The following is a 19,492-nucleotide window of genomic DNA, read 5'->3' on the forward strand; positions in this document are numbered from 1 at the left end:
TACTGCCCAAGAATTACCAGCTCCTACATTACCAGCTTTATCTATCCTCCTTCCAATCCTACTGTCCCCAGCCCTGTTTGGACCCTTAAAAACAGGCTCAGGGAGCATAAAATACCTTTATTGTTCATCTCCCCTAAAATGCCTATGTAAAGTATAGGCTTGTCTAAAGTTTCAGTCACTTCACCAAAACCTGTGCAACAAAGAACATAGAAACAATTTACTCTCTCCCAGATGCCACTGACCTTGACAAAACAGTACAAACTTTTCAGGTAACTACAACTAACCAGAATATTCTATACATGAATAACTCTATGCTATGCTGTGGAAGTTGATATGCAGCTACCTTGCTGGTAAGCAGCTTGTTTTTATCATACAAGTCAGTGTAACTCTGATAGGAAGGAAACATGTTCTCCACAAGTCTGAGTTCTTCTTCAGTCTCACTTATGTGACTCTGCAATGAGAAAATAAATAGCGATGAGTTCTTTAAATAGCATTATAGCATTTCAAACTTCTGAGCAACCTGCTGGTGCTAAGCACATAATGATAGAAAATAGTCTTTCTAAGGCATATAGCTAGATCTTGTCCTTGGGTTTCTATTTTCATTGGAGAGATCCCTGTGATCCAAAACAATAGTTCAATTTCTTCCTTTAAACTTGATCTGAGGAGGCATACCTGGATAGTCCGTCCCAGTAGTGTGGTGACTTAACAACCAAATTGTTATTTGGCAAATGTTAAAGTAATAAATAAAATGATAGATATGACCATGAGGTGAAAGAAAGATAGAAGCCTACCACAGAGTGGACCCTGGGATCGGGGTAACATATAGGCTAACTACTCCACGCATCTTCAGACGGGCTGATTAATTTCTGGTCTCAGACACAAACCTGGTTCCTCCTGTGTGGAGGCTGAAGCATGTACTCCCTGTATTTTCAAATGCTCAGCTTGTGATGACAAACAGCCCTAATATAGTGTAGCTTTAAAACCACATATACTAGGACTGTTTAACCAAAAAAGAAAAATATCAAAGATTCAACACACTTATAAGCTTCAAAATATGCCTTATTTAAATGCAGAAACCTTATTGTACAGGAAATTTTACAACAATGTTAACAACGTTAAATCAGATAGAAATATGAGTAATCGAGACAGAAAGATGAGCAATTCTTTTCTCTTCTGAAATCTGCCCTGTACAGAAACAGCAGATGGCTGACAGGCAGACATAACAACTTTGGACAAGGGACAGCAACCTTTATCAACCCAAGGGTTGCTCTAACTTACAATACTTGGTGTCAGTTTCCTAGTAACCATGCACTGGGGCTTGATGAGTTGTGCATCCTTCAAGCTATGAGCTTTCTCATTTGCTGTGGAGGTCATAGTGCTCTTGTAGAGTACCACTAATAATTTAAGAGGAATTTAAAAGACAGGTTCCAAGTTAAGAATGTGGTTTAAGTGCTTTGTGTAAACTGTGACAACTGCTTGATCTTTATGCTTCCTATCCATAATATTTAAGTTGTAAACAATGCTCTCAGAATTTACCTGCACATGTAGGTCATGAGCTTGTGCTAAATCACCAAGTGAACGCAGCAAATCTTCTGTGCAGGAAGGGCCAAAGCGGGGGGTTACTATAGGTTGTACCCTTGGATACTGAAAATATTAGAAAGACATGTTTGTGATTCCACATATGTATCAGTAACCATAATTAAGACAATCATTTACACAATTAGATGTTAGCTTTATTGCTTATTCCTTTCTTCATCCTTGCCAATGTGAATAAAGCTTGCAGTCATTTTCTTATTTTTATCAGAAACTTCCTCCTCAAAGTAAGAGAATCCTGAAACTTCATCACAGAAGTTCCCCTTAAAACCAATTTAATAAAACTCAGTGAAGTTCATTTCATTAGAACTCTTTCCTCAAGTCTCTGAGATTTTACCAGACTTCAGCAGAAGCACTGGATGCTTCTTCACATTTGCTCACAGTCAAGTATGAATTATAAGTGATAATCAGACTTTTTTTTGATTCATGCTTCTGTGAGCATCAAAGAGGTAGTGATGCAAATCTGTAGAGATGTGTAAAGTCAAAACCTTTTTCATCTTTGATCTTCTCTGCTCATGATGGAGCGGAGCAAACTGTCCCTATACTCTACTGTCTCTATACTCAACAGACAGGAAGATTATTGGTAACACCAGATATGCTGTGCAGTAGGAAACAGTGGATACCTGAACTAGAGCTACAGGTGTTTACTTTGCACTTCTGGATTGAATTTTTCATTAAGAGTTAGACAGTGGCTTTACAACTCTGCCTTCAGATACAGGAAATACCTACCTTTCATTGTGCATGTGGAACCACTAGAAGAAAGTATGTAATATCTTGGCTTGCAGTTTCTTTTAACATCTCCCAGACACAAGCAGCTCAGGACTTCTGAAGTATACTTACTTAGTATACTTAGAAGTATATACTTCTGAAGTATACTTACTTAGTATACTTACTTAGTACACTTACTCTACCAATACATATGATTTAGGCATTAAACTCTAGGCATCTACTCTTGAATGCTTTGAGCTATAAACGTTGACAAATTGAGCCATCAAAATGAAAAGGCTGACAAGAAAAATAATATCCCTGCTTTTAATATTGGAGTGTCAACCTGTACCTACAGAATTTCTTTAGAAATACACTGGAAGACATGTGGTGACCCAAAATACTAATATGGTAATGGATTAGTAACTGTGCTGTAAAGACACCAATTTGTGTTGGTGAAAACTTCTTTTATTTGTCTATTTATATACCACAGAGTGATGGACTGACTTCCATCCATCTTTAACAGAAAATTGTCCTCTGCAGGAAGCTGAACACTTTTAAGTGAATAAAGAATGTTTACAGAACATTACTCTGCTGTGTTCTGACCACACAAATCTGAATTTGTGCTGCTAGAAGTCAATTTCACAGCAACACAACTAGAAGAACACTTTGCAGACCGATGATTTCTGTCTGCTATACAGGAAGATCTATATTTATTGACTTGTCACTAAGTCAACAGAATTTGTCAAAGAGATTAACTATTTCATGTATTCACACAACATTTTCTGTATACAGAAATGAACAGAAAGGAGAAGTCTACTTACTTGCCTTTCCGTTAGCTTTCTAACAAACCTGAAAAAATACAGAGAAAAATCTGTTATAAATTTGTCACCTGTGATCTGTGTTATAAATTATGAAAAATAGAGAAAATATTTACTTAAATGTTCTGTTAAGCATTTTAGGCATCTATTAACTTTTTACAGGAAGTCGTGACAGATTCTCAGACGAAATAAAAAGATGCAACACAATCAAGCCAGGACAGTTACAAGAAATTATGCTAGTTGGGAATTTGACCTTGAATATGCAGAATCTTCTTCATTTGCAATAATTAACTTTAGACACATGGTAATTACTTTGTGTTCTCACTGGAAACCAAATACATGTTACATTAAATTAATTGAAAACATAATTATATCCTACTGTTGCAACTTCAGAAAAACAAACAAACAAACAAAAAAGACCCACTCTTATCTGCCCATGATTTTAAATCACAGCATTAAACATATTATGATTTCAAAATCCCACGTTTAAAAGATGCCGCCATATTTCGTACATTCCTTACAGTAGTTACGGATGTCCTCATGCACTTAAAGGACCCTTAATTTTCTAGAGATGTTTATATTAATGTTAGTGTATAAACTATCAACCTTACAGAAAACTCACTGTAGATTTACCTCATGAAATAAAAGAAGCTACCTCAGAGAACTCTATGAAAAGCCTCCAGCAGCCAATATGGACAGTTATTACTGTTCATGGAGCAATATGCAGCAAACAAAGCTTCCTTTTACTTTGAAGAGAAGAAATACCCTAAATACTTGTATGCACAATGTATACAAAGAATTTCAAAAAGCCATTACAAGACATTTTGATCAGGTCTCTGAATTTTTATGTCATAGTTTATAGTCCAAAAACTCCATAGTTTTAGTCACAATAAACATTGGATCAAATCTGTCAAATATCTTTAGGTGGAAAAGAAAATAAATGCTGGAGGCCAGATTCACAACACTGTGGCTAGTGCCAGATCACCGGTTGAAAGTGAGAGACATAAGCTAAATTTCTGCAATGAACAAAGGAGTTTTAACACACCGTTGCTAAGCTTTGCAAGGTGAATTAGGTTTTCTTCTGTCCATCTCTCCTCTTACTGATTCACCAGATATAATAAATATTCACCAGATCAGAAATTGTAACAGAAATCCCATTCTCAAGAGATAATGCAAAACCTCAGCATGGCTGTTTTCATACTTTTTCACATGCATTACAGAGAATCAGCATGGTTTTAAAACTGAAAGACCTAGCTTTAAATAACCTATGCTTTGTTGATTTATGTACTTCTCTGTAAGGAAATAAGCTCAGGTTCAAACAACCACCTTCTTCTTCAGAACAGGTCTGAACATGGGTGTTCCACTTCCAGATGACTGCTAGTGGCATATAACATATTCTGCTTTTCATTTCACAAAGTTTTTATTCAATTCTGTTCACAGGAGACGAGCAGATTGAAACAAAACACTTTGAACTGAATATTATCTCCGTGCCTACAGTACAAACATTTCTGTAGGTTAACTGCAAAGAATTGAAATCAGTGTAATAAATTTTCTGATAGTGTTACAGACCACATTTCTCTCTCTTTTTTTTTTTTAATAAAAAGGTCACCCTCTTAAAGGGAGAGTTTTTTCATCCTCTGAAATTGTACTGGTGAGGAGGTTCAGGCCTATGAGGTGAGTACTCCTGATCTATGCTGACAAGCACAGATCTCTTCTCTAGACAGCTGTCGAGTACCTGTGGCACACTCTCATCCAAAGCTGAGGAACATTTGTTATTAATATAATTGCATGGGAAGGGAGTAAAGGCACAAGATGGGAATTGAAGGAAAGCTATTTAGATAATTCTGAAGCTTTAAAAAATGGCAGAACGGGAAGCGCTACCACTCTCAGGTCCATTCAATGGGATTCACTGTATTACGAAAACCAGGGATTTAGGTAAACAAAAGCCAATGTTAGTGCAGTGCAAGTGACTACTACTGTATGTTTCAAAATGTCTCTAAATATAAACACTATTTGAAACCCATGACTATTTCTAACTTTTAACAGCATTTTTCCAGCATGACTTGCAAAAATAAGATGGCAATTTCACTCCAGTGCTCTAAGAAGTTTACAATACTGTTAGGTATTTACTCTTTCAGCATATTTGAAACATTTACACATCTGTATAAATAGTCCCATGAGCAAAGTCCTACATCTGCCTAAGCATCTTCAGAAGATGGACACAGAAGACAGGGGAAGCCTGAGACAGCTGGCTCCCATGCTTCAGCCCTGGATTCTCCTCCAACATACAACAAATCCAGAATGCACATTATCTTCACTTGATTCTTCTTCATTCACTCAGTTTCAAGTTAGAGTAGTTTTACTGGTGTTATACTGGAGAAGAAGAGAACCAGAGCATATTTAGAAATGGGTATATGAAAGCCGATTCCTGCCACTGGAATAAAGCTTTATCCTAAATGGGGAAAGGAGATAGCTCAGAAGTTAATGGGGGCAAAGGAACTGATTTTCTACCTCTCCACCCCTGTCAGGTCATGTAACCTCTACCCACAGAGCTGTGAAGGGAAAAGAGGAAGTAGAAGCCAGACCGTAACATACATGCCTTCTCCAAAACATGATGCTGCAGCTTCTCCCTTCCTTAGGCAAAGCCACAGTGAAACTGCACATGCTGTGCAGCAGCTGGGTATGCATGAATTGCCAGAACTGTAGAAAATAATACTGTAAGAAGAAAAGAACAGTTCCTACACCTGTAAATACTTGATCACAGCTTCACCCTCACTTTTCAGGCGTGTTAAAGTCTTATTTCTAAAGGTTGTGCCAACAATTTAATAGTCTTACTGTGGGAAAGGAATTCTCAGGTGGCATTGCACTGTTTCACACGTCCCTGAATTAGAGATAATGAGGAAACAAGCGGTAGAAACAAAAACCTGAGCAAGGTTGAGATAAATTGGCTACAGTGTTAAAGATGAGCTTTGGACAGTGGCCAATTGCTGGCTGGCTCGAGGCGCGTGTCTGAGGGTCTCTAACCAATTGTATGACAGATCTGGGCGCGTGGACAGCGCGTGGGGCTACGGGGAAAGTATATGTAGTGGTGAAAAATGGCAATAAATGTCTCCTGTTCAAGAGCCATCAGGAGTCCGTGTCTTGCACCCCTTCATCTTACCTTTCTGTCTCTTGAACAGAATCAGCTGTAGTCTCTTTGTAGTGTGGTACAGTGTCATTTATATCCATACAGACTTTGCCAACAAATGCTCGTTGTCCAAATTTATCTGTTGAGATGCATAAGAAAATAAAACTCAAAATTACTTGTTCTTTACAAAAACTGCTAGCAAAACCTGAATTGAAAAGAAAATAGTAAATTCCACGTTATCCAGTTTCATTTAAGATGAACAGAATTTATGTTGTTTTCTTGTCTTTAAGTTGGGCACATACTTGTGATCTTTAAAGCCAAAAAGGAAAAACTGCATTTAAGTAAGAGTTCTCCTCTTCCACATTAGTATCCAATTTTGTGTTATAATTGAGGACTGAATTACCAGTAGTTTAACCACAACCAAAATTCATAATGGTAGTGAATGAAGATGAGCACTGTGAAGCAGAGGATGAGAAATGTCCCCCAGCAGGGAGAAACACATGCATCAAAGTACAGTAGCTGCAGTAGGTGGTCACTCTGAGGTAAGAAAATGCATGAAGATCTCAGCAAACCCTGTTTCCTTAAAAGAAGGTAATGAGGGTCCTAAAATGACTCCCATTTCCAGCTAGAGCTACTTCTGGCTTATTGAGATTTATCAATGCTATGACTCAGAACTCAGGTGTAACACAACAGAAATGCATGTAACATTAAATTCTAAGCTTGTAAATGTGTTCCCAAATCTTTTTGCCCATTATTTAACATCTGAGATGTTGAATACACTGATTTCAAAGTTCCAGGGTTTCCTACAAAATCAGAAAGACTATGAAATTTTTGGTAGAAGCTGATTCGTATTGTTTCACTCTCCTATGGGAGCTGAGCTTTGAGAATTCTTGCAAGAAACACAAAGCTTGAGAAGAAATGACAGGGATTTGCAACAGTGAGCAGAAAGAAGGGATAAGATCCTGATGCAACTCCCATTGTTCTGGTTTCAAAGGGTGTGTGGAAATTTTTGATGTTGATTTTCAACTGAAACTTCAGAGTATCAGGAAGTTAAAGCACTGACTGCACCTCTTGCCATTCAGCCTTTTAATCCTCTAACAGCAAAAGGCGAGAAATAGCAGAGGACTGCCCTGAAGAAAAACTCCAGCAGACCTCACTCAAGCTCAGACTGCAGCTGATTTGGGAATGAAGTCCAGCAGAGGCAGAGGGAGCAAACAGTAGAGGAGAGATTGTTAAGCAAAGGGTAACTAGGCAGAATTTGGGGGATGTGGTATGACAGAAAATGAATAAAAAAAAGGCAAATTAACAAAATTGAAAGACAGATCCCTAGCTACTCTAAAACTCCCAAGCTCTGTTTCCTTCAACTAACAGTCTGCACAACATCCTTGAGAACTCACTCGTACCGTCTTACCTATAATTTCAGCCAGAAGAAGAGAAGTATCTGTGTGAATTGTAGCAAAGTAGCAAGCTGTAGTGGTGCCATTCTTTAGAGTTCGTCTCTATAAAAAGAAATCAGTTTCAACAGTTCGGAAAAATATAGTCTAGCTGCCAAAATGTAGAATAGGCTGTCTGATTTCAAGCTGCAAGAACATTTGGTTATTGTGAAATTCCACGGGAGTTACAGTGAAGTTGGAAGGTAAAATACAGATTTTTAATTTCATAATAGCTTTTTAAAGTCTGAATGTTAATAAACACAAAAATTCCTCTTCCAAGGCTATACAGGTTTTTAACAATGGTTTAATAAACTCATAGAAACCAGTCTGTATTTCCTTCACTCAAACTAGAAATCAAATTCTTATTTATGTCTAACTTGAATTTTACTTAGAAATACAAACAACCAGTCATATATATTATTTCCTAGTTTGGAAAGGCTCTCCAGTTTTCATAGTGAAGCACTTGAAGTAACATTAGCAAAGCAATACTTTTGGGAGAAAGTATTGTTTTTTATTTCGTCATCTGATGTGGCTGGGAAAAATAACCAGGTTTTCAGGTACACAAATTCTTCATTATCCCTGAGGCCAAAGTAACAAACTCCAGAATAGAAGGAAGCTGAGAACCACTGCTCAGAGTGTAATTTAATTATTTATCTAACTATACAATTTGAAAGGAACAGGTGCATTTCTACCTGTTCATATTACTTTTGGAGGACATACCAGTAGATGAAGAGTCATGTAAAGTTACACTAAGTCATCAAATCATTTATAGTTTCATTTGATCTTGGGACTAATGCATACTATATTGACGTCCTATCTACCAGAAGGGCTTAAATTGGATTCTGGCTAGAATGTAATGTGAGAATATATTTCTTTTAACAGGATAGAAGGTGAGACATCCAATGCAACTTTTAAGAATGGCTACAGCAAATTATTTAACAAACATGAAGCTAAGCTCTGTCTTTTTCATAAAATATTCAAATTAAAGTCTTTAAAAATATGTCTTCAAGTGTGCCTAAAATGAGTCACAAAAATAATGTCACTGCTGAGACAAACTACCTTCATCTTTTTTTAGCTTTTAAAACCCCCAAATCTGTGTTTTTTTTTTTTATTCCTAAAATTGTTTAATGAAATCCATTTTTTTTCCAAAAACATCAGCATGAAGAATTGGCTTTTCTAAAATTTGAGGGACCAGAGGTGGTTCCAGATACAATATGGCAAATTTCTTTTAATTCATTTGTTTTAGCAAATACAGAAAGTATTTATTGGAAACAGGATATTGGCTTGAAACATTTCACTATGTTTTAAGTACAATTCCTAAAGTATAGATACATATCTGCTTCCTGCTAGTTTAGTCCCATTTCTAACAGTGGAAGGTTATTATAAGACCCAAAGCATGATAAGTGCTCCTTAAAAAAAAATGTGACTATCCTTAAATGGTAACAAGCAAGTATATTTTTCAAACCCATTCATTTGTTTAGTCGCTGTTAGCTCATTTTTGGCCTTGACTCATGAGAAAGAACACTACATATTGCACAAAAGATTATTTCTGCTTATCATTTTTAAATTTATCACCCATTTTCTTGTTTCTACATCACCAATTAGATAGTATAAATTTTGGTCTATCTCGCATAGGCCAGTTGTTTTTTATATACTTTTACTCCTTATTTGTCACTTTTATAAGCTAAACAAACCATTTTTAGTCTCTCTCTCTATTTTCCCATGTCTTTGACTTTCATCTTTGACTGTTCCATCTCCACTGCATTCTGCACTCCTCTTGCCCCTCTGAGCTCTGCAAGTGATATTCAATATAAAGCTGTGACACTGATTTATAGAAAAAAAATAAAAATCTTCACTCATTCAAATGCCTTTCCCTGGATCACCGCTGAAGATTCAGAGAGGTTTTTACCGAGCTATGGCAATTATGTCCAAGTTACTTGCAAAGCAGTACATTAATTTTGTCTTCCAACTTGATTAAGACTGGTGAAACTGAGAAGGTGGCTCTCAGAATACTTACATTCCTCAAGCCATTTTATACTTCCCAGTTTGGACAGGAAACTATTGGTTCCATACTGGTTCCATAAGTAAGACTGTTTTAGCAACAAGAGAACAACAAACAGCAATGCAGAAAATAGTAGTTATCTAGATGGCTGGATTCTGTTCTGACACATTTGGCCATGAAGCATTGCAGAGCTACCGGTATTCTGCAGCATTATGAAAAACATTTTTGTGATCTTGTCCTGTTTTATTCCTACAGGGAGAGCCGAACCATTGTGTTGAAGCTTCTCCAACTAACTTCGAATTCTCACTGGCAATTCTTTTCCAGGTAATGTTATTAAACTTGCTGCAAAGTGAGCACTTGATCTGTGCTAATCTCACCCCATCTGAACCATTGGAGACAGTAACAGTATGTTGAAACGAAGGTGAGATCACCTCTACGTTATACGTAGCTGAAGGCGTGTGCTTGTGACTACATTTTATGACCAAGCTGCTCCTACTGCTGTGATTGTGCTAGATGGCAGAAAGGCTTTTTTTTTTTTTTTTAGATTTGCATTGCAAAGACAGTAACTATTTATTACAGATTCATTACATTATTGTTTTGACAACACGTTGTTACAGTATTAGACAAATGCAAGGCAGTTTATAGTGGTCATTTAATCTTAAGAAAATACTTCAATCTATGTATTAAGAGATACATTTCAGTTATAGGACAGAATCTACTGTGCAATGTGACCTTGCTGTTTATTGTTCAAGTGGAATTTGACCTCAAAGCCTTTATATTGCACAAAACCAGACTAGTTCAAACACAGGCTCTCTCTTTGATTCACAATACCATCAACAGACTTCTATCAGCAATGAAAGATATTCCTGCTACAGGGACCTCAGCTATAGAACCTTCTCCCTCAATTGCTCCAAAACACCCCAGATTTTTTGTTGGTGAGAAGTGTCTCCTACTTCACAAAATCATTGCAGAAGACATGTTCATAATACAGAAGTTTTGTGCAGAAAAGGAAATAACCTCTGAAAGGCTTTGTTTTGTTTTGTTTTGTTTTTTACAATGTTTGATCATTTCTGAATGAGGTTGTCAGCACCTACTGGCAACACTAGCTCTGAAAGTACTCTTAAATGCTGGTCAGTGTACTCAGATACAAGAAAAGATGATTAATGAGATGGTTGTTAATCAATCACATGATTAAATGAACTGTTTTACCAGCAACAACAGAACAAGAACGTAAGTAGCAGGCAATGATCTTGGCTATCAACTAGAACAGTGGATGTGTTGTCAGTTTTATCTGGTTTTCATGACATTAAGACACGTTCTCCTATTTCTGCTGACCTTCTGAAAATTTATGTATATTTTACAAATAGTAATGTTGTCAAGCAGGTAAATGAAATTTGCAATACTTACAACAACTCTAGTGTACACTTCTTCTGCAAAATCACTGTCTTTGTATTTGGCTTCCGTTGGGAACGTGTAAGTAGTTAGCCACTGCAAAAGAGGTAGATCTACTCTTGTACCAGCAAATGAATACTGAGGAGCATGAATGTGTGTGTCAACCAATCCTGGCATGAAGAATTCACTAGGGAAAGAAAAGAAAACGGTAATGGTCCAAAACATCCAAAATTTTTTCCAAGAAAAGTAGTTTTTAATTAAACAGTATGTTTGAGCAAAAGCCATCAGAGTAAATGACAAGTATAGACTAACCTTACTATTTCAGCACCAGCATATGCACTCCTACTACACCCCTACCCACACTCCTTTACTGTATGAATTAGTTGTCTAACTTTTATACAGACTTACATAGGTACCTGCAAGGAAAAAAATCTGTGGCTAGAAACTAATGTAAGAGCATGATGAATCCAATTATCTGTAATATTTACCCAGACTGAATACCAATAAGTAAAGCCAAACTGATTTCACAGTAATTAAAGTTATTCGACAGAAGAATCCACCTGAGCAAGATTCACGCTAGATCCCTAGCATATATTTGTAATGCCTCTAGATGTGAGACGTTTATAGATATAAAACTGTAACTTTCTGCATCCCAGTTTTCTACTATTGTATAAATGTATCTATATATATTACTCATTCAGTGAATTTCAAGGTTTAATGAAAGAATAGCATGTCTACAAGTGCATATACAGATGCTGGACAGAAAAGAAAAAAAAAAAAAAGCTCTGTTCAGTGTCTTGACAGGAAAGGTGTCTTTACAATGAAAGTGCAATATGGTTCATTGCCATGTAGTACTCATATAATAACAGGGATGAGTACACCAACATCACCATGAGGTTGCTATAATTATTTTGTTTTGTGCTGGAACTCCATAAAGAATCAAATTTCTCTCAGCCTTCCCCCCTTCTCCCTGGATACTGATAAAAACATCGATTTTGCCTCTGTAATTTCCCTTCTTTCTGTCTTCCTGCATGCTAGAAATGCTGAAAGATCTTTCTCAATCTTATCCTTATTCCCAGCAACTTCCATTTTCCCCAGGCTATTTCAAGTGAAAAAAACATCTGATGACTCATGTATGCTGTACGATAAGTGATCCAACAAAGCATACAGATTTTTAACAGCTGAACACTAAAACTATGCTGCAACTCTAGACTCTAAACTACACGTTGCTTACAGTTGTGCTACTGTGTGTAAAGAATGGTAGGTACAATCCATAAGTTCACTAAAAAGGTTGGGGATTTCGTTGGCTGAACAAAAAGGAAACACTCATCCAAAAATACAGCTAGAAATACAAGGCTCTGTGTTTAGAGGGTTTAATACTCTAATTTTATTAGTTTTTATTAGGGAGTGTGTCAAAGCCCAAGCACTTTAGTTTTATATCTGCAGTGTCAAGGCTACCTACATTTATTAAGTCCAGAGTTCCGAGCAGGCACAGCCTGCTGCTAAGAATATGCAATCTAAAATAAAGAAGACCATCTAGGTAAATGATTTTCTCAAGGAAGATCGTTGTCTTACACTTTGTATGAACTGAAGAAGTTATGCGTGAAAACTAAATACAGCATTTTGGTGTGCGCGGTACAAGTCAGCCAGCAGAATTCAGTGATGGCTGCAGTCCCAAACCAAGGAATGCAAAAAGCACACAGATGGCTTGCACTGCAGGCCTCACCCAGAATGCAGGCAGCCCTTGGATTAAGAGCTCTTGCAGAAATGAAAGAGAGTTTTGCCCATAAAATGGGATTTAATGTATTCCCTGCCTCAACTTATTCATACCTGCACTGCTTTGCTCAGAGAGTAAAATGCATTTGCTGAAGTTAATCTAAACAAAACACTTACTGATGACTCAGTTCTCTTATGTCAGACGTTTTGAAGCCCCACTTCTTAGCCAGTTGCTCTTGCTGATCAGCTTGCTCCAAAAACACAATCTAAAAGAAAGCGAAAGTTAGTTATATACCTTAAGTATGTATCCTACTTTACATGAAGGCAACAGAAGTCATATCTTAAAACAGATTTTACACACTTGCTACAAAGTGATAGGTTTGCATTGAAATACTTGTTCTTCTTGACTGTTAGGTTTGATTTTGAAATACCTACTCACAACCTAGTGAATAGCACCACACCATTTATAACTTGTAAGAAAAGAATTAATTCACTCAAAAGTAATACATGAGGAGAACTGCACAGTGTCCATGGGCACTCCAGTAGCCTACCACGATGCTAGCAGTACAGTCACTCTTTGTGGAAGTAGCTGACATCCTTTCTGGAAGGGGATTAGAGTATTAAAAAGCAGAGGGGTAAAATTAATTGCTTTACCCAGGACAGACTTGGACTGAGCTAAGTATTTGCTAACTTTCTGCTCATGTCCTTAATGTTTTATTGTCATTATTTTTAAGTGCCTAGGAAAGTGAAAGAAACTGAGGGAAAAAGTGCAGATAATCTTTTAATTTTACAGAACAGACTAAAAACATGCCTAAGATCTTTATTTATTAAAAAAAAAAAAAAAAGCAGAGAGAGAGAGAGAGAAAATAAACAACTCTACAATCTAAAGCCTAATTCAGCCCCATTTGGCTCCTAGATGACATTGGCTCCACTGCCAGGGAATTTCTGCTGCCAACTAAGAAATTTAGCACGCTTTTTGTCTACTGTCAGATTTTAATCTACGACATAACTCTGGGAGGCTGAATTCTAAACTTTCTAATTCTCTTGTCTGACAATACTAGCCTTGACAACTTTTCAAGAAACAAAGAGCAGGGACTCCAGGCACTGGAATGCCTGCTACAGGCTCCAGGCAGGCTCCAGGTTTCCATGACACTGAGGATCCCAACACCTCCCCTGACCAAAGACTGTATACTCTGAGCTTTCTGAGCCCGCAAGTTCTTGCCAATCAATAATTTCTGCCTAAAACCAACTCATGGACTTCTAACCCCCTTGGTATAAGAGCTTGTTCTTCTAAGTTCAAGGCTGCCTAGTCTCTTACGTGTAAATATGGCTTTTCTGATTTACCTTGTAAAAAGCAAATGTTTTACACTTCTTAGTCAGAAAAGAAGCTGTTAAAATCATAACATATCAATAAATATCCCATCAGAAATAACTGTAGGAATATTGTAGTCCATTAATACTTCACATAAAACACTGTTTGTCTCCTTCTAAAGAGGATTATTTAGGCCCTTCAGCCAGCTGAATTAGATGTCTATCTGCAGGGGGCTTCGAACACAGACCTGCTGAAATTTCTGATGAGCAATAAAGAAAATGTCACTCAGACACTGAAGTCAAAATGAATGCAGAATGACTAATGTTAGAGCTGCTAAACCAGGAAAAAAAGAAAAAAAAAAAAAGGAGAAGGGGAGAGAGAGAGAGAAACATGCAATACCAGATGGCAAATGCTGGAAACGGGTGTTGCCATGGAAAAGAAGTGACTATTACATACTTTTAGAGTGCAGATAAATAAAACACGTAAATTATGGAAGAATGAAGAAAATATTTTTCAAAGGAACTGGACGCATGAAATAAACCTAACCTTGACACCTGGGCCATTACTGCCAAATGCAGCTGTAGATGAATCAGAAACACATGTATATTCTTTTCAAACAAATTTCCAAGGACTGCTTGGTTTTCCAAGAGATATTCCCCAATAGTTTAGGAGGCCTTTGTTCTTGAGATCCTTCAATCAAGGACTTTAAAGTCCTTGAGGTCCCATGTTTGGGCATTTTCCTGAGTATTTGCTCGTACATTCCAGGTAACTGCCCTGGTGCCCTGGGAACCAAACCTTTAAATTAGTGCTGCACCTTAACATTAAAAAGGCAAGAAGAAACTCTGTGCCAGAGTCACTACTGAATCAGAGAAGTACACAGGTAAGAAGACCGGCTTTCTGCTTGTGATGAAGCACTTTAAGAAAGTTGTTATCTACAAAAAGCAACAGCTGCTAGGACCAGTGCTCAAACACTTCAATCAGTTCTGATGTGTCATTTATGTGATGGGGCTAAAGGATCCAAAAATGAGGAGCTGTGTGGTGACTATCCTAGTGCCCAGCTCAGCCCCTTTTTTTATTCCAAGTGATGTCTAAAGCACTGCCATCAACATGTAGCTGATCCAGCCAACTACATATTAACCCTGACACAGTAAACACTGACTGCCTCCAAGCATCACAGTGCAAATAACTCTGCTAACATAAGAGTGGAAAGTAAATTATATTGCCCATAGAAATATGCTTTTTTTTTTTTGATCCAGCAGTGCCTATGTGGTACTATGTGACACTCACAGACGAACATGAGTAACAAGTTCTTTCTTCTCTCCCATGTCACATCCTTTGATGCTCAGAGGGCTGGAGCACCTCTCCTATGAAGAAAGGCTGAGAGAGCTGGGGTTGTTCAGCCTGCAGAGAAGAAGGCTCCAGGCAGACCTCACTGTGGCCTTTCAATACTTAAAGGTGTCTTATAAAAAGGATGGAGAAGTACTCTTAACTCAGGTAGGTAAGGACAAGACAAGGGACAATGGTCTTAAACTAAATGAGGGAAGATTTAGATTAGACATTACGAGGAACTTCTTCACTGTGAGGGCAGTGAGGCACTGGCACAGGTTGCCCAGAGAAGCTGTGGATGCCCCATCCCTGGAGGTGTTCAAGGCCAGGTTGGATGGGGCTTTGGGCAACCTGGTCTAGTGGGAGGTGTCCTGCCCATGCAGGGGGCTTGGAACTGGGTCTTTAAGGTCCCTTTCTACCCAAGCCATTCTCTCACTCCACGATTCTATCATTCTTCTCATCCTTCCCTGTCTCCACAATGATTAGCTACCAGCATTAACACACATCTCTTTCCTGCCACTGACCATCATGCTGTCCTATTTGCAGCCTCAGTGAGTTGCTGCCAGCACTGTTTAATGTTGCTACCATATTCAGCAGTTTTACAATTAGAGATGCAATGCCTACTGTTTGTCCAGTTCTCAAAACTGGAACAGGAGGCTAGATGAGAGACAGAAGCACTTATTAGACCCAGCTCCTGAGCAAATAGGCCAAACTGCTGGGAAGGACCAAGCAATGAACCCCAAATGGTTGATGTTGACTTGATACCTTACCCCCTGTACATCTAAGACACATGCCACTTGCTATCCCAGCTGGCTTAAGCTAAACACTCATGTTTGGCAATACTTGACAACACAGCCTCATTCCACAACTCTTGCTTTTTCCATGCCTTCAGCAGGAGCTTTTATCTTTGTTCTATTTTCTTAATATTTTACTCAACTACATTATTTACACCAATGTTTCAATGACAGCTCACATTTTGCAGCTGATTCTATTTTCTTTGCCTTGGGGAATACCACTCTTTCTACTGGCAGTTCTTCAAGAGCAGCACCACACTGCCCTACAAACCACTCAATTAAACGTAGGCTTATTTTGTTAACTTGTGGTAACTTGGGTCTTCAAACTTGACAGCAATGTTTTCTTTGCTAAAGTTCCCTTTTCATCTACAGGCAAAGCACGCAGAGCTGACACTTCATCTCCTGCCTTTAACAGAGAACTATCCCCACTTGCTGCGGGGGCCTGGGCAGTGTTTCTGTGTCACCAGCTGTATGCTCCTGCTACTTTGAGGACAGTCAGGGACTCATACTCAAGAACAGCACCTGGCTGTTAGGTCAGAGGTTGGAATAGGTGATCTTGGAGGTCTCTTCCAACCTAGATGATTCCATGACTCTGTGATTCTGTGAAAAGCTGGTCTGTTCACCTCTTCTGAGATCATTCACAACTTTTCCATGATGGAATCAGCAACATGAGGCAAAAGAATGATAGCTGCATAGTTAATTATTTGGGAGTAACACTGAAATAGTATCGGTGTATGTTTGGACAATGAAGGAAAAAAAAATTTCTAACCATCACATCCTTCTTTGTGAAGCACCTCTTCAGTGATTCCATTGGAAGTGCTGCATGAGGCAAAATTATGAAAAAAAGAAAAAAAAAAAGGCTAGAGGGTACCAAAACTCATTGTATTTGATCCTGAAATAGTAAAATGACAGGAATTCTAAAAAAGATAAAAACATGCAAGTCCCTGCTACTCTATTCTGGTGGAAATTTCCTTTTTGGACAACAATGTTTTCTGGATTTTTTTTTTTGAACAACTGTGTGGGAATGTGCCAATTAATGCATGAAAAACACTACCAGTGAATCCTTGTTCACTAGGAGAAGGGGAGATAGTGACTGTGCCTGACAGCAGAAATTACTAGACACAACCTACTAAGCTGTCTGTTTTTCAAGAAAATCCCTTAAAGGTCTTGATTTCCTAAGGACACAGAGGAGTCACTTTTTAGCAGACCTTACCATTAAAGAGAGCAAGACAAGATACGAGTTTCTGCCTCCTGCACCTGAGTAACACAAATCAAACTCTTTACTCATTCAGGTCTATTGCTTCTAGTCGACACCACCCAATACAGAGCTTTATAAGTTTTTATTCACCTCCTGTATGCCAACATACAGCTTCTGAGAAGCCTTGCTATTGCTTGTACCAGACTCCCCAAGAGCAGCCATAAGAGGACTGTCTTGAAAGCGGCCCTCGAGGACCTGTGTGGATGGAGAGAACAAGCTGTAAGAGCCCAGAGTGTGCTCTGCATGTATTTCAAATGCTGCTAAAGCCTGACAGAGTAGTTTAGTCACCAGAAGGAAAGAAAATGACTTTTTTTATTAGACACAGGGCGGCTATGTACGCTGCTGAGCCTAGAAGAAATTACCAGTGCACATAGCGTGCGCTGTGAATCCCGGTGCCACCGGTGACCCTGTCAGGGGAAAGTTGCAGCTTCCCTGCCAGGATCAATCCTGCGCTACCTGTGAGTGTTATGCTCGTTCTTAAACTTACCATTAACACTCCCAACCTTACCATTTTCCTAACTTTCTACGGGTACGTGCCACGTTTTTGTTGCTTCTTATTCCTAGGACGAGAAGCAAAAAGCTTCACTCGGATGTTCACGAGTGGGGGGGGGAGGAGGGGGACACGACACACGACACCGCCATTTCTGCTATTTCGGCACTCGCCGCCGGCACAACCGCCCCAAAACCGAGCCGAGGAGCCCTCTCCGCGCCGCGGGGACGGGACGGGGCTCCCCGGGGAGGCTCCGGGACCCTTCGGAGCGCGGCGCTGCCTCGACGGGGCGCGCTTCCCCTGGCGGCTCCCTCACGGGCTCCGGACCGCGGCCGGAGCCTAAGGGGGGGGACATCGGCGCCCGAGGTGCACCGGGAAGCCCGGGCCATCTCCCCCCGTCCCGCCGCATCTCCCCCCCACGTCCCGCCGCCGTCCGCTCCTCACCGTGCCGCCGTCGTCCACCCCCAGCAGGTGTCCATGCAGGATCTCCATGGGCACGGAGAGCCGGGAGTGCACGAAGGTCCCCCTGAAGACGTGGGCGAGCGGCGGGCGCTGCGGGGAGCTCATGGCGGGGGCGGCGGCGACGGCTTCGCGGGGGCCGGAGCAGGCGGGCAGCCGGAACCCACTGTCTGCCGCTGCCGACGGCGGCTTCCCGGACCTGTCATCATCTCCCCACCCCCTGGTGACTTTCTCCTTCTGCGGGGAGGAGTTTAGGCGGCGGGAGGCCCGCCCGGCGGAGCGGGAGGCTCAGCCTCGCACCCGCCTCCCCCGCGGGGAGAGGGCGGGAATACGCGGGAGGCGCCCGCGGGGACGCGAGATGGCGGCGGGGCCTCGACGGAAGGGGCATGGCCACGCCGCACGCCGACCGGCGGATGGACGGACGGACGGACCGGCGGCGGTCTTCGGGTCCCCGCCGAGGTGCCCGGGAGGGGGTCGCTCTCGGGAGTCCGTTAGAGGACCTGTGGCGCCGTGCCCGAAGCACTGGGGGATTTGTTGGATGTTTTTGGAGTAGACCCGCTTGTAAATGTCGTGGTCGGTAAATGTGTGTCGTGAGGTGGCTCCTAACTGCCTCGGTTAGCCTGCTCGGTTGTACTCGGCGCTCAGAGATGAGTATCCTTCAGTATTAAGCTCCCGTGTTGTTTGTTAGTGGACACGGGAGCAGAATGCCAGCCGAGGCACCTGGAATACCTGAACTACCTCATTGAGCGGAGATGGTCAATAGGATAAGAGAAAAAGGCTGCAGAAAAACAAAAGGCAGATAAAAATGGATTTTGTTAACCCAGAGAACTGCAATTCCATGACCAGTTCTTGCACTTCAGTTTGTGCCTGTTGCCTCTCGTCCTGTCGCTGGGCACAACTGAAAAGAGAGCAGTTCCATCCTCTGGACACCCTCCCCTCAGATATTTATACATCTTGATGAGGTCTCCCCTCAGTCTTCTCTTTTCCAGGCGAAACAGGCCCAGCTCTCTCAGCTTGTCCTCCTTGTACAACAGGTGCTCCAGTGCCCTCATCATTTTAGTAGT

At 40.2% G+C, this 19,492-nt stretch overlaps 1 protein-coding gene across 2 annotated transcripts in view; it reads right to left on the minus strand.

Annotated features, from left to right (window-relative positions):
• GDA (guanine deaminase) overlaps positions 1–18,802 on the minus strand; it is a 34,479-nt gene extending 15,677 nt beyond the window's left edge. Inside the window, exons 1-8 of one of the 2 annotated variants that reach the window (XM_035558493.1) lie at positions 18,414–18,802; positions 12,967–13,055; positions 11,089–11,260; positions 7,658–7,745; positions 6,280–6,385; positions 3,123–3,150; positions 1,537–1,644; positions 344–451 (exon numbers count right to left, since the gene is read on the minus strand). In XM_035558493.1, coding sequence (XP_035414386.1) covers positions 344–451; positions 1,537–1,644; positions 3,123–3,150; positions 6,280–6,385; positions 7,658–7,745; positions 11,089–11,260; positions 12,967–13,055; positions 18,414–18,536 — 822 coding nt within the window. In that variant the 5' untranslated portion in view covers positions 18,537–18,802. The remainder of the gene's footprint in view (positions 1–343; positions 452–1,536; positions 1,645–3,122; positions 3,151–6,279; positions 6,386–7,657; positions 7,746–11,088; positions 11,261–12,966; positions 13,056–18,413) is intronic. The other variant, XM_035558494.2, reaches the window with a different exon arrangement.
• Between the last annotated feature and the right edge of the window lie 690 nt (positions 18,803–19,492).

Source organism: Cygnus atratus, chromosome Z, assembly GCF_013377495.2.
Source record: "Cygnus atratus isolate AKBS03 ecotype Queensland, Australia chromosome Z, CAtr_DNAZoo_HiC_assembly, whole genome shotgun sequence".
In the NCBI taxonomy this organism is placed as follows: domain Eukaryota; kingdom Metazoa; phylum Chordata; class Aves; order Anseriformes; family Anatidae; genus Cygnus; species Cygnus atratus.